At 44.3% G+C, this 14,915-nt stretch overlaps 1 protein-coding gene across 3 annotated transcripts in view; it reads left to right on the top strand.

The window, feature by feature from the left end:
- The first annotated feature begins 724 nt into the window (after window positions 1-724).
- Window positions 725-14,915, top strand: part of LOC127571393 (ubiquitin-like modifier-activating enzyme 1) — a 258,873-nt gene continuing 244,682 nt past the window's right edge. Inside the window, exons 1-4 of one of the 3 annotated variants that reach the window (XM_052017709.1) lie at window positions 725-796; window positions 4,556-4,622; window positions 9,167-9,335; window positions 12,754-12,888. In XM_052017709.1, coding sequence (XP_051873669.1) covers window positions 4,567-4,622; window positions 9,167-9,335; window positions 12,754-12,888 — 360 coding nt within the window. In that variant the 5' untranslated portion in view covers window positions 725-796; window positions 4,556-4,566. The other 2 variants (XM_052017710.1, XM_052017711.1) reach the window with 2 other exon arrangements.

Here is a 14,915-nt window from a genome sequence, read left to right as displayed (position 1 = left end):
CCTCCTATAACTGCCTCCCTGTAGTTCTTTATCTATCCCCAAAGGAGCAAAAGGCCACCCCAACACAGTCTGTAAGGCACTGCAGCTGGATGCACCTCATGCAGATGTAGTTATCAGGGAGACTGGAGGTCACCCAGAACTCCCACATCACACAAGATGAACACACCACTGACCCTGGAGCCATTCTAACTACTATGACCTAGCACTAAAGGAAAAAAAACAAAGCAAGGAAGAAACTTACTAGAGACTTCTCTTAGCCACCAGCTTTTCTCATTAAAGCCTCAATACCACATACCCACTTATACCTACCTTCTTTTTATTCGCTGCTGTTAATTAATAGCCAATCAGTTATTAATAATTTGCAAATGTGCCTCATGCAAACTCTTGCAGGGTGAAACTCCCAAGCACACACACAGAGACTCCCCCCTCTACAAAGCTCCCGCCCCAACACCCGACTCTTCAGAGGCTTTGAAGAGTTTCTTAAACGGTCTCAGAGCATGGTGGGACATGAGCATTGTGTAGGAAGAAGGAATTAGTTTAATTAGGCGTTTAATTAGTTCCTGCACTGTATTGGTCTATGTTCTATATTCTAACTTTCATCTTTGTATGCAGTCCCGTTTTATTCAAAGGGGTCAGACTGCGCCTGGGAGCTTTCATCATTATTGCCCTTTTAAGAGGAGCAGTATTTGGCAGGAAGTATTTTTTCTTCAGCTCCCTGCCCAATCGGGATCACTCACTCGGTGTTACTGAGGCGAACTATCGGGTAGTGTGCCCCCAGGCACAGAAGCAGTGGCAGGTAAGAGAGTGACAGCTTTGGTAATTGTGCAAGGTTACCAACCCGCAGAGTGGGAGCGGCCGGTGGCAGCCCCGATTAGCTGGTGTCTCCACTGAAACCGACCTCCGGTCAGCCAGAGACTCAGACAAGGCCAGGCAGGTGCTTTTTGAGCAACTGGAGTTGAAACCATAAATGAAAAGTTCAGATTGGAAATCATTCAGGGAAAGGTTAATTTCTGCCACAGTGAATGATCCAGTGTAGAAAGCCGTGGATCCCTCGGCTCTTTAATGGAGTATTCGGGGCTAATCGCTTGCCCCTGCCCTGTCGTTTTTTCCTCCTTGTCATTTTTATTGTTATTTAGCAGCTCTTTTAAAAAGCGTTCATTTCCCTTTTTTTTAAAAAAAAGAACTTTCAGTTGAAGTTCTCCGATTTGTTTGGTCTAAAACTTGCCTGTTTTTAATCAATAACTGAATGGCTTTTACTAAAGTATGCACCCCTGATACATGCGTTAAAAGGGATGAAGTCTAAGCAAGTGTGTTCTGGTCAGCGCTTTATTTCTTTTAAAAGTGAAACTACCTACATGAGGTTCTAAAATGATTATATTTTTTAATTATAAGTTTGTAGCTATGAGTAGGCCATTCAGTAAGATCACAGTTAGTCCTTTTCTGATGCATGAAACAAACTCTGGAAGAACCCAGGGCTGAGGCAGCATCAAGCAGAACTGATGCAGTCAGCACTGACCCAGTCCTCAACCAGAAACCTGGACCATCCCTTTGCCTCCACACATGCTGCCTGACCCGCTGAATTCCCCCAGCAGTTTGCCTTTTTGCTCCAGATTCCAGCATCTGCAGTCTCTTATGTCTCCTCTTCTGACCCATCACATTGTACCTACAAGTCCACCAACCTCGAGGACTGAGGTTGTTTGGAAATGGGACCCTCTGAATGAAGAACTCTTTCCCCATCTCCAGTCGAGGTGTTGTCTTGAGGCAGTGATGCCTAGTTCCGCAACCAGAGGAGACATGTCTCAGCATCTCCCAACTAAAGCCCTTTAAGGTTTTATGTTTCAATGAGATCACAATGTATTCCTCTGGAATATAAAAGCCAACTTCAAGTCCTTTCTCATGGGATGACTGATGATTTATGGATGCAAAATGTCAGAATCGAACGTGAAAGTTGTTGATGCTGTAAATACTTGAAAAGGAAACTGAAAGTGCCCCACACTTCTGACTGGAAATCCTCACGTGGCTTCCAAGAAGTAGCTCAGTATTGTTTTCAATTTACCATATTGAATTGGAAAAATTTTACTGGGGTTTAGGAAGAACAAATCCACAAATGTGAATTACAGTATTGATAGTGTTAATTTGTATGCAGGGATTTATATGGTTATCTTATTGAGAGATTTTGTGTATTTTCCAAAATTGACTTAAGGACATCTATAAAAAAAAACCTGTTTGTTTCCCAAGGATGTCCTCGTTCAGAGAAGAGAATTTTCTGTTCTTATCATATCTGCATCTGATTCTTGTCCACGCTGTGTGGTTAATTCTTAATTTCCTTTCTCAGAATTAGGAATAAATGTGTATTTTCTGAAGATTTCCACGTCCTTTGAGAAAATGGATAACTCTCCATTCCCCTGCTGTGACCACTGCACTGAAAATCTTGGTGCAGGATCTCTCTGAACATCCAATATGTGGCCACCACTTTGTCACAGCACCATTGTTAGTCTTTGAACTGGCAAAGGACAACACCTGAAGCACAAGCTGATAAGAGTAATTTTACTCCCGTTAGCCCTCCCCCAACCACAAACTTACTCTTTATATCTCAGACTCCTAACTGCACTCAGTATTAGAACGTAGAACACTACAGCACAGTACAGGCCCTTCAGCCCACAATGTTGTGCCGACATTTTCTCCTGCTCTGACATCTATCTAACCCTTCCCTCCCACATAGCCCCCTATTTTTCTATCATTCATGTGGTTATGTAAGAGTCTCTTAAATGTCCCTAAATGTATCTGACCCCACAACCTCTGCCAGCAGTGCATTCCACACACCCACCACTGTATTCTTAAAACAAAAAAACTTACCCCTGACACCCCCCTTATACCTTCCTCCAATCACCTTAAAATTATGCCCCCTCGTGTGAGCCATTGTTGCCCTGGGAAAAAGTCTCTGACTGTCCACTCAATCTATGTCTCTTATCATCTGGTACACCTCTATCAAGTCACCTCTCATCCTCCTTTGCTCCAAAGAAAAAAGCCCTAGCTTGCTCAACCTATCCTTATAAGACATGCTCTCCAATCCAGGCAACATCCTGGTAAATCTCCTCTGCACCCTCTCTAAAGCTTCCACATCCTTCATATAATGAAGCGACCAGAACTGAACACAATACTCCAAGTGTGGTCTAACCAGAGTTCTATAGAGCTGCAACACTATCTTGTGGCTCTTGAACTCAATCCCCCAACTATAAAAGCCAATACACCATACACCTTCTTAACAACCCTATTGACCTGCTCGACAATCTTGAGGGATCTATGGACGTGGACCCTAAGATAGGTTCCTCCACACTGAGTGTCCTACCATTAACCTTGTATTCTGCCTTCAAATTTGATCTTCCAAAGTGTATCACTTCACATTTTTCCAGATTGAACTCCATATGTGGTGATGATGTGGAGGTAGTTCTGCTATCATGCAATAGTTACGTTCCTAAGAAACCTCACGTTATAGAAAGCTGTGTTATAGCAGAGCAGGAGGTAGTTGCCTTCAAAGCACAGATTTAAACAGATTTTCCCAATGCAGCCTGCATAATGCAAATAGTGTTCCCTAATCCATCAATCACGTTATAACCAATTTGCTTTATGGAGATATGCATTAAAGCAGAACTACTTGTACTAGGTGCCTATTGTTTCTCCAGATCTGGGCACGATTAGTAAAACTGTGTTTATTGCTCATCCCTAGGAACCCTGAGACAGGAGACTTGTTGACACTGAAAAATCTGTACTTTCTTTCTGTTCATTCATTTGCTCTCTCCCTCTCTTCCCTCTCTTCCCTCTCTTCCCTCTCTTCCCTCTCTTCCCTCTCTTCCCTCTCTTCCCTCTCTTCCCTCTCTTCCCTCTCTTCCCTCTCTTCCCTCTCTTCCCTCTCTTCCCTCTCTTCCCTCTCTTCCCTCTCTTCCCTCTCTTCCCTCTCTTCCCTCTCTTCCCTCTCTTCCCTCTCTTCCCTCTCTTCCCTCTCTTCCCTCTCTTCCCTCTCTTCCCTCTCTTCCCTCTCTTCCCTCTCTTCCCTCTCTTCCCTGCTCACACTTACTCTTGCCCCTCTACACTCTCCTTTTCTCGGGCATAAATGCTCCAGGTGCTTTTATGGGGTGCATTTGCAAACTGGGTGTTAAAATGGAAAAGAAGATATTAGAAAAGGTCACCAAGCAAGAGTTAAAGAGGTAGATCTTGCCGAATGTTGTAAGTGGGACTTGTAAGAACAGGAAGGTAAAGGGGTTTACGAATGGCATACTAGAACCTGTTGTTCAGGTTCCTTCACTGCAGGCTCTGGAATGTGAAGTAAAAGGGCATATTGCACCCAAATCCAGAGCCAAAAAATAACCCATTGAATGGGCAAACTCTTGGGTCATCCTGAACTAGCTATCGTGTCCTCCAGCCATTTTGAACCAAAGTGTTCATATCCAGTCCTGGCACAGTCCTCGCTGCAAATTAAACACAACATTTCTTCTCCATCAGATAGGTTTCAGTTCTGACTTTAGCAAACTTTTAATCTCCTTTCTGTTGCTTTCAGGTTTCGATACCATGGAGGCTCATGTGGATTCAGCAGATATCGATGAGGGATTATATTCCAGGCAGCTGTAAGTAGAATTGGAAGCAAAACCATTTAAAGAATGACACTCAAAGGTGGCAGCGATGTGCAGGGGATGTCCAGTGAAGGCTCAGCTTGTCATTGAATGGGGAAAAAACCTGACCTGTCAGAATGTAGTGGGTGACCAGGTTAAAGAGAGGGAATTGCAGGATTTTATTCTGTGGGATTCCTGAATATTCTCAATTCCTTTGCAGTTGCATCATTCAATTCTCCTTTTATTATTCAGACCAAATTGCATTTCAAATATCCATAACCTGTGCAAGTTTCCAAAACAGTTCCCATTTGCAAAACTGACCAGGCCTCTACTGGTTGCATTAAGTTACAATCTTCAAAGAGTAAAATTAAAATGAATCTTTTGGCTATGATGTGATCTTAACAGGCCCGTTGATATTGAAGTCAGTGATAATAAACCTGATTCCAATTCTCACAGGAGATGTTGAATTCACACTGGCCCATATTTTCTGCCACAGATCTGCTGTCACACCCATTCACCTTCTTCATTCCCCCGAGATTTCCTGGGGCTTTCTTGTTCTGCGTATCTCTGAGTGTTTCCCGTAGCCATTCAGTGGGATCTTCAGCAGCTAGAAAAGGGGCATCCATTGCCAATCATTAATCAAATCTGAAATGTGGAAGTCATACAGAAACTGAGCAACTAGCATTTGAGGCTAAGTCATTAACCAAGGAAGGTGGGAAATGATTAACTGTTTTTATAGAAGGAGGAATGTTTAAGTAGCAAAGGAGCACTAAAAGATGCAAGATCCTTAACTGAACCATCAAAATGAAGTCAGAAAGGAGAGATCATTAACAAAATTCCATTTCAAAAGGCAAAATGATTGGTCCAATCTAAACCTGTTTAGGGAAGTGAACCTTCCCAAAGATGTCACCAAAGATTTTTGCAAAGTTCTATAAATTTAGGGTGGAGAGAATTCTGACTGGTTGCATCACAGCCTGGTGTGGAGGTTCCAATGCACGGGATTGTAAGAGGCTGCAGAGGGTTATAGACTCAGCCAGCTCCATCGCGGGCACAACCCTCCCCACCATTGAGGACATCTTCAAGAGGCGGTGCCTCAAGAAGGCGGCATCCATCACTAAGGACTCTCTCCATCCGGGACATGCCCTTTTCTCGGCACTGCCATAGGGGAGGAGGAACAGGAACCTGAAGACCCACACTCAATGATTCGGAAATAGCTTCTTCTCCGCCACCATCAGATTTCTGGACGGTCCATGAACCCATGAACACTACCTCATTATTTCTTTTTTTATTGCACTCTATTTATTTTGTAATGTAGTAATTTTGTCTTTGCACTGCAGTGCTGCTGCAAAACAACAACGTCATAGGACAGTGATAATAATCCTGATTCTGAGCAGGCTGTGTGCAGCTGGGACACTACAGGAACACAAGAAAACAATGAAATAGAAGCAGGAGGAGGCCAGTTGGTCTTCAAGCCTGCCCTGCCATTCAATATGATCCTGGCTGATCTATACTAGCCTCAACTCCTCTTCTGTGCCACTTCTCCATACCCCCCTATTCCTCGATCTATCAAACATTTAACCACTTCCACTTAAAATATTTCTGAGGATCTAGATTGTACCACCCGATCAACATATCAGAGGATCTATCTTGGGCCCAACACATTGATGCAATCACGAAGAAGGCACGCCAGTGGCTCTACTTCATTAGGAGTTTGAGGAGGTTTTGTATGTCACCAAAGACTCTTGCAAATTTCTACGGATGTACGATGGAGAGCATTCTGACTGGTTGCATCACCGCCTGGTATGGAGGCTCCAATGCGCAGGATTGAAAGAGACTGCAGAGGGTTTTAGACTCAGCCAGCTCCATCACAGGCACAACCCTCCCCACCATCGAGGACGTCTTGAAGAGATGGTGCCTCAAGAGGGCAGCATCCATCATTAAGGACCCTCACCATACAGGACATCCCCCCTTCTCATCACTACCATCGGGGAGGAGGTAGAGGAGCCTGAAGACCCACACTCAAGGTTTCAGGAACAGCTTCCTCCCCTTTTACCATCAGATTTCTGAACAGTTCACGAACCCACGAACACTACCTTGTTATTCCTCTTTTGCACGATTCATTTATCTTTGTAACTTTTGTCTTGCACTGTACTGCTGCCGCAAAACAACAAACCACAGCACATGTCAGTGATAATAAAGCTGATTCTAATCCAATAATTCAGCAAGTGTGAGCTCCAATCCTACCAGCTGAGGAAAAACTAAAATCTGGAAATTAAAACTTGACACCAGTCAATTTATTTTTAATTTTTTAATTTAATTTTTAATTTTATTTACAGCGTGGTAACAGACCCTTCCGGCCCGACGAGTCTGCGCCGCCCATTTTAAACCCCCGTGTTAACCTACCCGTACGTCTTTGGAATGTGGGAGGAAACCGGAGCACCTGGAGGAAACCCACGCAGACACGGGGAGAATGTGCAAACTCCTTACAGACAGCGACGGGAATCGAACCCCGATCACTGGCACTGTAATAGCATCACGCTAACCACTACACTACCGTGCCGCCCCCAAAGAACCCTTTGAAGTTGTCATTTGAAGACTAGGCTGATTTACAAAGGTCCTTTTGCAACTAAAAACCATTCCTAATATTGCACTGTGCCACATGAGTAAGATGAAAAGCCACAATGGAGAACTCAAGACAGCAGCTCATCACTGCCTTCCCAAAGGCAATGAAGGCTGCCAACACCAACGACACTTGGATTCAGTGAAGAGTTTAGAAAGCATATGAAAGAGCACTGAACAATTGCCTTAGTTTGCAATGTCCCAATTTTACAGTAATAACTATATCTCCTGTACACTGACACATTCAAAGGACTGGATATTTTCAGCCAAGCCAGTTCCTTGATTGATGATCTGGATGAATTTCCAAAGTAATTGAATTATTCTTTCTGATTCCAATGCTCAATACTCTGCAGCTATTGCCAGAGGAACTCAGTAGGTCAAGCTTGACCCGCTGAGTTCCTCCAGCAGTTTATTTTTTCCTCCAGATTCCAGCATCTGCAGTTTCTTGTCTCTCCACCCTCCATCTGTTGTTCTGTACGCCGAACCTCCAAGGCCAACTTATTCTCAAAGGTTTTGGAATATTCTTCTTGGTAAAGGTAAATTCACTGGTCTAGGAGCATGCAGGGCTGAGCGTATAGAGATGAGAAGCTAGTCTGCTTCTCACACATGAATTATTCAAGGAGATCAGAAGGCTGAGTTGTTTGCTTTTTCTCTGTTTCATGTGAGGATGTAAGAAATAAGAGCAGTTGGTCCTTTGAGCCTCCTCTGTCATTCTTCAAGATCAGGGCTGATTTTTTTTTGCCTCAGCATCACTTTCCTGCATTATCCCCATATCCCTAATTCTCTCAATACCCTGAAATCAGTTGATCTCTGTTTTGATGGAAGTTAATGCCTGAGCCTCCACACTCCTCTGAGGTAGAGAATTCATCACCCTCTGCACAAAGAAATTTCTCCTTATCTAAGTCCTAAATGGCCTACCCTTTATTCTGAGACTGTGACCCCCAGTTCTTAGCTCATCACCCAGAAGAAACATCCTCCCTGCATCCAGTCCAGTAGGAATTTTGTTAAGTTTCAATGGCATCTCCTCTCATTCTGCTAAATTCTGGAGAATACAGGCTTAGCCTGCTTGACATCTCCTCATATGGTGAACCTGCCATCCCTTGAACCATTCCAGTGAATCTTTGCTGCTCTCCCTCTATGTCAACTACATCCTGTTTTGGAGACTTTATAGAGGTGTATAAAACCATAAGGGGCATAGATATTTATTGTCACATGTACATCAAAACACACAGTGAAATACATCTTCTGGCGTTGCTAAGAATGTGCTGGGGGCAGCCCACAAGTGTCGCCGCTCTTCCGGCGCCAACATAGCATGCCCACAGCTCCTAACCCGTACGTCTTTTGGAATGTGGGAGAATGCACACAGTCTTTTTCCCAGGGTTGGGGAATCAAAAACTAGAGGGCATAGGTTTAGGGTGAGGGCAGAGAGATTTAGAAGGGACCTGAGGGGCAACTTCTTCACGCAGAGGGTGCTCCATGTATGGAACGAGCTGCCAGAGGAAGTGGTTGAGGCGGGTACAATTACAACATTTAAAAGACACTTGGGAGAGGTACATGGATAGGAGGGGTTTAGAGGGATATGGGCCAAATACAGGCAAGTTGGACCTGCTTAGATGGACATCTTGGTCATCATGGACAAGTTGGGCCAAAGGGCCTGTTTCTGTGCTGTATCACTCTATGACTAAAACTGTACATAATATTCCGGGTGTGATCTCACTAAGGTCCTTTATAATTGCAGTAAGACATGTTTATTTGTGTACACAAATCCTCTCATAACAAAGGCCTTGTAATCGCTTGCTACACTTGCATGTTGGCCCTCAGTGACTTGGGTACAAGGACACCTAGGTCCCTCGAACATCAATGCTACTGAATCCCTCAACACTTAAAATGGCAGAACCTAGCTATCCAGTCAACGAGTGAAGGCCTGATCTCTCCTGCAGGTACGTGCTGGGCCATGAGGCTATGAGACGAATGAAGAATATGAATGTGCTGATCTCTGGGATGCGAGGGCTAGGTGTGGAGATCGCCAAGAATATCATCCTCGCAGGAGTCAAATCGGTTACGATTCACGATGAAGGGACCACAGAGTGGAGCGATCTTTCTTCTCAGGTGGGTGACCAATACCATAAATCTCCAAAATAAAGACACAGATATCCTGGAAACACACAGCAGGACAGGCAGCATCTGTGGAGAGAGAAAGAGTCAACGTTTCAGGTTGATGACCAGCATCTGCAGTTTTTTATGTCTATCCATAAGCCCCAGGAGCTGATTCCTACAGTCTTGTATGTATATTCTGCTTGTGTTCAATGCTCAATGAAAAAACTGAAGGAAAATAAAAATCTTTCTACCACCTTGTTGTCATCCATGGGAAGAAGATGATGTAACCTAAAAGCAAAATACTGCAGATGCTGGAAATCTGAAATGAACCTGAAAATGCTGGAAATTCTCAGCCAGTCAGGCAGCATCTGTTGAGAGAGAAACAGAGTTAATGTTTCGGGTGACTGACCTTTCATCAGATTGACTTATTATTGTCACATGTATCGAGGTGCAGTGGAAAAACTTTCATCAATGTAGATAATTTCATCACATCAGTACATTGAGGTAGTACAAGGTAAAACAATAACAGAATGCAGAATAAAGTGTCACAGAGAAAGTGCAGTGCAGGCAGACAATACAGTGCAAGGCCATGACAAGGTAGATTGTGAGGTCAAGAGTCCATCTTATCGTGCAAGGGGACCATTCAATAGTCTTATAACAGTGGGATAGAAGCTGTCCTTGAGCCTGGTCTGGGAAAAAATAAATATTTATGTTGTCGAGGGAGAGTTGTCCCTGATAGGATAGAGACCAGGAGAGGTGGAGAGACAAAAGTGGTGATGGAGTTCGCAGGGGGGTAGTGGATAACAGTAGGGGAGTCGGGGGAAAGTGAGAATTGAAAGAAACCTGAAAATATCAACAGAGGGGAAGGAAAAAAAACTATGAAAGGTGAGATAGGTTAAGATGGCTAACTGTCTGAAGTTGTTGAATGGAACATTGAGTCTGATGTAGGCCTGTTGTAAAGGATACTACATTGCCCAGCACCATTAACCCTGTGTGGTGCCTGAGTGTGTGTGGTTACATGCATTGAGAAAAAGTTCAGGTGATAATTCTGTCATTCCCACTTGCACCTGTTATAGATCCATCTCCATTGCCTCCATCTCGTGTTCTCTTCCGCCCTATTCTCTGCAGCCTATAACCTGATTATCTATAACCTTCACCCTTCTGATGAAAACCCTTCGATCTAAAAAATTAACTCTGTTTCCGTCTCCACACAAGACGCCTGACCTGCTATTTCTAGCGTTTCCTGTTTTCATTTAAACCAGGAAAGGTTTTATCCAGAAGTAAAATGGAAGATGCTCAGCAGGTCGGGCAGCATCTGTGGAAGGAGAAACAAGTTGCCGTTCTGGATCGGAGATCTTCGTCAGAATGGGAAGGAGAGAAAACGAGTTAGTTTTAAGTTGCAGAGAGGCTGGGGGAGGGATTGGTGGGATAAGGGAAATGTCACTGATAAGGTGAGGTCAGGGTCACAGTGGTGGTAAGCTGTTGATGAAGCCGTCTGGTCGATAGGTTAATGAGGATGGTTACAAAGAAATGTGTAAAAGCTGTGAAATACAGAGCTGCAGGAAATGTTCAGCAGATCAGGCCGTGTTAGTGGAGAGAAAGAAATTCTGATTTAATATTTCAGGTGGGTAACCTACAGCAGAAACCGTTCCTCAAGCTTGCGTGAGGTCTTATTATAACAGTACAGGTGGCCACAACAGACAGATCAGAGTGAGAGTTGGATAGAGAATTAAAATAATCATTCCAAAGCGCTCAGAGTGCACCTTGTACAGAGCAAAATAATGTCTATTTGATCATTTTATGCAGCATTCATTTTTCCTTTCACCATGTATCCTGATGGGTTGCATTTCAGCTTGGTATGGCAACTGCTCTGCTCTGGACCAGCAAAAGCTGCAGAGAGCAGTAAACTCTACCCAGACCATCACAGGCTGGTCACTTCTTTCCATCCAGTCCATCTGCGTGGTGCGTTGCTTCAGGAAGGCTGACAGTATCATCAAGGATGCCTGCCACCTTGGCCATTCCCTTTTCTTCTCTTCTACCTTCTAGGAGAAGATACAGGAGACTGAAAGCCTAGACCACCAGATTTAAGAACAGATTCTTCTCCACTGCTGTCAGACTTCTGAACCAATCACCTCTTTTCTTTTAAGATAAGATTTCTTTATTAGTCACATGTACATCGAAACTCACAGTGAAATGCATCTTTTTGCATAGGGTGTTCTGGGGGCAGCCCGCAAGTGTTGCCACGCTTCCAGCGCCAACATAGCATGCCCACAACTTCCTAACCCGTACGTCTTTGGAATGTGGGAGGAAACCGGAGCACCCGGAGGAAACCCACACAGACACGGGGAGAACATACAAACTCCTTACAGACAGTGGCCAGAATTGAACCCAGGTCGCTGGTGCTGTAATAGCATTACGCTAACCGCTACACTACTGTGCCTGCCCCCCCCCCCCAATCATCCTCACTGTCCACAGCACCACCAATTTCTGCTTCATTTGCAAACTCACTCATGACGATAAGAGGCATAGATCGAGTGAACAGTCAGAGACTTTTTCCCAGGGCGACAATGGCTAACACGAGGGGACATAATTTTAAGGGGATTGGAGGAAGGTATAAGGGGGATGTCAGGTGTAAGTTTTTTTTACACAGAGAGTGGTGGGTGAGTGGAACACACTGCTGGCAGAGGTTGTGGGGGCAGAGACATTAGGGACATGTAAGAGACTCTTAGACACATGAATGACAGAAAAATAGGGGGCTATGTGGGAGGGAAGGGTTAGATAGATCTTTGAGCAGGATAAAATGTCAGCACAACATTGTGGGCCGAAGGGCCTTTACTGTGCTGTAGTGTTCTATGTTCTATATCGAACCTGGATGGCTAGAATCACAAGGCAGCTGTGGCACTCTGCTACCTCTCGATCTTTAGGGCTCGACCCCTTTCCCAGTGATCGTTGCTGGAGTAACCCGGCAGCCGTGGCCTTTTCACACATCTCCCATTGGGGAATGCCCAGTCCTAGGCTGGCCCAGAAGTCTGGCGGCACACTTTCAAAACTTTCACACCCCCTTCCCAGTGCTGCTACATTCTCGAACTTTTAATTCTACCTCTTCTGTTATTGTCACTTTAGCATTTCTTTGTGCTCTACTTCAGTTTGCACCACCATACTTTGCACCATTCTGCTTTCTTTCAATCATCGCTGTCTTTATTGTAGTATTTGTTATTTCCATGCATACTGTTTACTCTGTGAGCGAGCAAGGAATTTCATTGCACCCTGTTGTATATGACAAGAAACTAATCTGAATAGTTTTAAAGTTGTTGAAATGTTAGAAAGTCAGATGAATTTTACCTACAGGAAATGTACTCAGTGAAGTACAGTGGAAGAAACTGTGAGGGGTATGAAGGAAAATCCTGATCTATTTATCTTCTTTTTTCAGTTTTATCTGACAGAGAAAGATATCGGGAAGAACAGGGCAAAAGCATCAGAACGATGCCTCGTTGGGCTGAACATTTATGTTCCTGTCTCCTCGTACACTGGAAAGCTGACCAAGGATGTACTCCATAAGTATCAGGTAAGATACTTGCCGTGTCTGCTCAAGTCCTATTGCAGGAATAAGTTCGCTGAGGGTCAACGTCATCTTCAAGGGATCACGTGGGGTCCGCAGCGTAGTGGTTAAATTAGCAGACCAGCATCCAGCAGTCTGGAACAGGGATCCAGAGGCCAGGAGTTCAAATTCACCATGGCAATGGGTTAACTTAAATTCAAGTAATTAAATAAATCTAGAATAAAAAGCTGACCTCGGTTGCAAGGCTATTCCTCCTTCATCTTCTGTTTGGTTGTAAATACTCATCTTGTTCACTGTCTGTCAGGAAAGGATATCGGCCGTCCTTCCAAGGTCTGGCCTACATGGGACTCCAGACCTTGTAAAGTAGGACACTTTTAACCACCCATTGGCACAGCTAGCTGCCAACTCGGAGGCTATCTGGGAATGCATAGTAAGTGTCAGCCTTGCCCGCTGCCTGCACAGATAAATAGACAAGGGAAACTCAAGAGACCTCAGATGCTCAGAATTTATTTGCTACAAATAAATAAATAAGGTGCCCTGAATCATGTCAGGTCTCAACCTTTCTGGTTTCTCCAGGGTCACAAGGATCTGAAGTTATTTGATCCATTATCAGCAGTAATGATTCAGTGTGTCCCTGGATGTGCTAACACTTGCCAGAGTTTCCTTTGACCTTTCTCCCCGGGCAGATCAGGTTCATTCTACAGCTAATTCCCTTCCTTCTCTATTTAGATTCACTTCCGCACAACAAACCAGAAGACTATTCCTCCATCAACTCCTTGACTTAATGGCTTGGCTGATTTTTAACCTCTGGTTCCCAAGGCACTCCTGCCTCACCGGGGCGTGTGCTTGCTGCTAAGGATGAATTACTGTGGTTAGTCAATTTGTGCTGCAGCACTTGCATACCTGGATGGTAAAGGTGAACTAAGTGGCCCTTCATTGCTTAGGAGCTCCTATTGTAAAAAGTATTTGCATGAAAGTTCAGAATTGCGATCTCAAAGGCAGTCCTGACACCACTTCGAGCATTCAGATCTCCTTCAGCACTGCCTGAAACGTCTCCTCGGAGCCCTGGATCAGGGCCACTATGTTCAAGAGGTCACTGGCATCACAGCCAGTTGTTTGTCCCTGCAGACTAACCGACGTTGGGACTGGTGGTATCTTTGGTGATTGTGAAGATACAGCTAGCTGCTACTGAGAAAGGCAGCTCATAGAGTCATACAGCACAGAAACAGGCCCTTTGGCCCAACTCTTCCATGCCAGCCAAGCTTCCCATCTAAGCTAGTCCCATTTGCCCATGCTTGGCCCATATCCCTCTAAACCTTTCCTATCCATAGAACTTTGCTGGTGCATGAGCATTTATATCCCAGGAATGTGTGCAGATTGCATTGTCACCGTGGCTGAGATCAGCTCCATTGGTGATAGCCCAGTTGAAAAACTTTGATTTGCCAGGGACCGGCTTTTGTGGAATTCTAGACAGATGATGAGGGGTGCTAACAAGTTGTAATAATGTTGTGGTTAGGGTACTGGGCTAGCATCCAAAGCTCTGGACCACCGATCCAGAAATATCTTCAAATCACACCGTGGCAGCGGGGAATTTAAATTTAAGTAATTAAATAAAATTGAAATTGGTACATGTAACAACAATAAACTAAGGTACGTGAAAAACTTGTCGCATACCGTTCATACAGATCAATTCATTACATAGTGTATCAAGGTAGTACAGGGTAAAACAACCAACAAAATGCAGAATAAAGTGTGACAGCTACAGAGAGTGCAGTACAGGCAGACAATAAGGTGCAAGGCCATAACGAAGTAGATTGTGAGGTCAAGAGTCCATCTTATCGTACTAGGGGACAGTTCAATAGTCTTGTAACAGTAGGATAGAAGCTGTCCTTGAGCCTGCTGGTACATGCTTTCAGGCTTTTGTATCTTCTGCCCGATGGGAGAGGGGAGAAGAGAGAATGTCTGGTATGGGTCTTTGATTATGTTGGATGCTTTACTGAGGCAGCGAGAAGTGTAGACAGAGTCCATGGAGA

The sequence above is a fragment of the Pristis pectinata genome, chromosome 6, assembly GCF_009764475.1.
Source record: "Pristis pectinata isolate sPriPec2 chromosome 6, sPriPec2.1.pri, whole genome shotgun sequence".
In the NCBI taxonomy this organism is placed as follows: domain Eukaryota; kingdom Metazoa; phylum Chordata; class Chondrichthyes; order Rhinopristiformes; family Pristidae; genus Pristis; species Pristis pectinata.
Note: the sequence above shows the minus strand (reverse complement) of the source record. Positions and strands in the feature narration are given on the sequence as shown.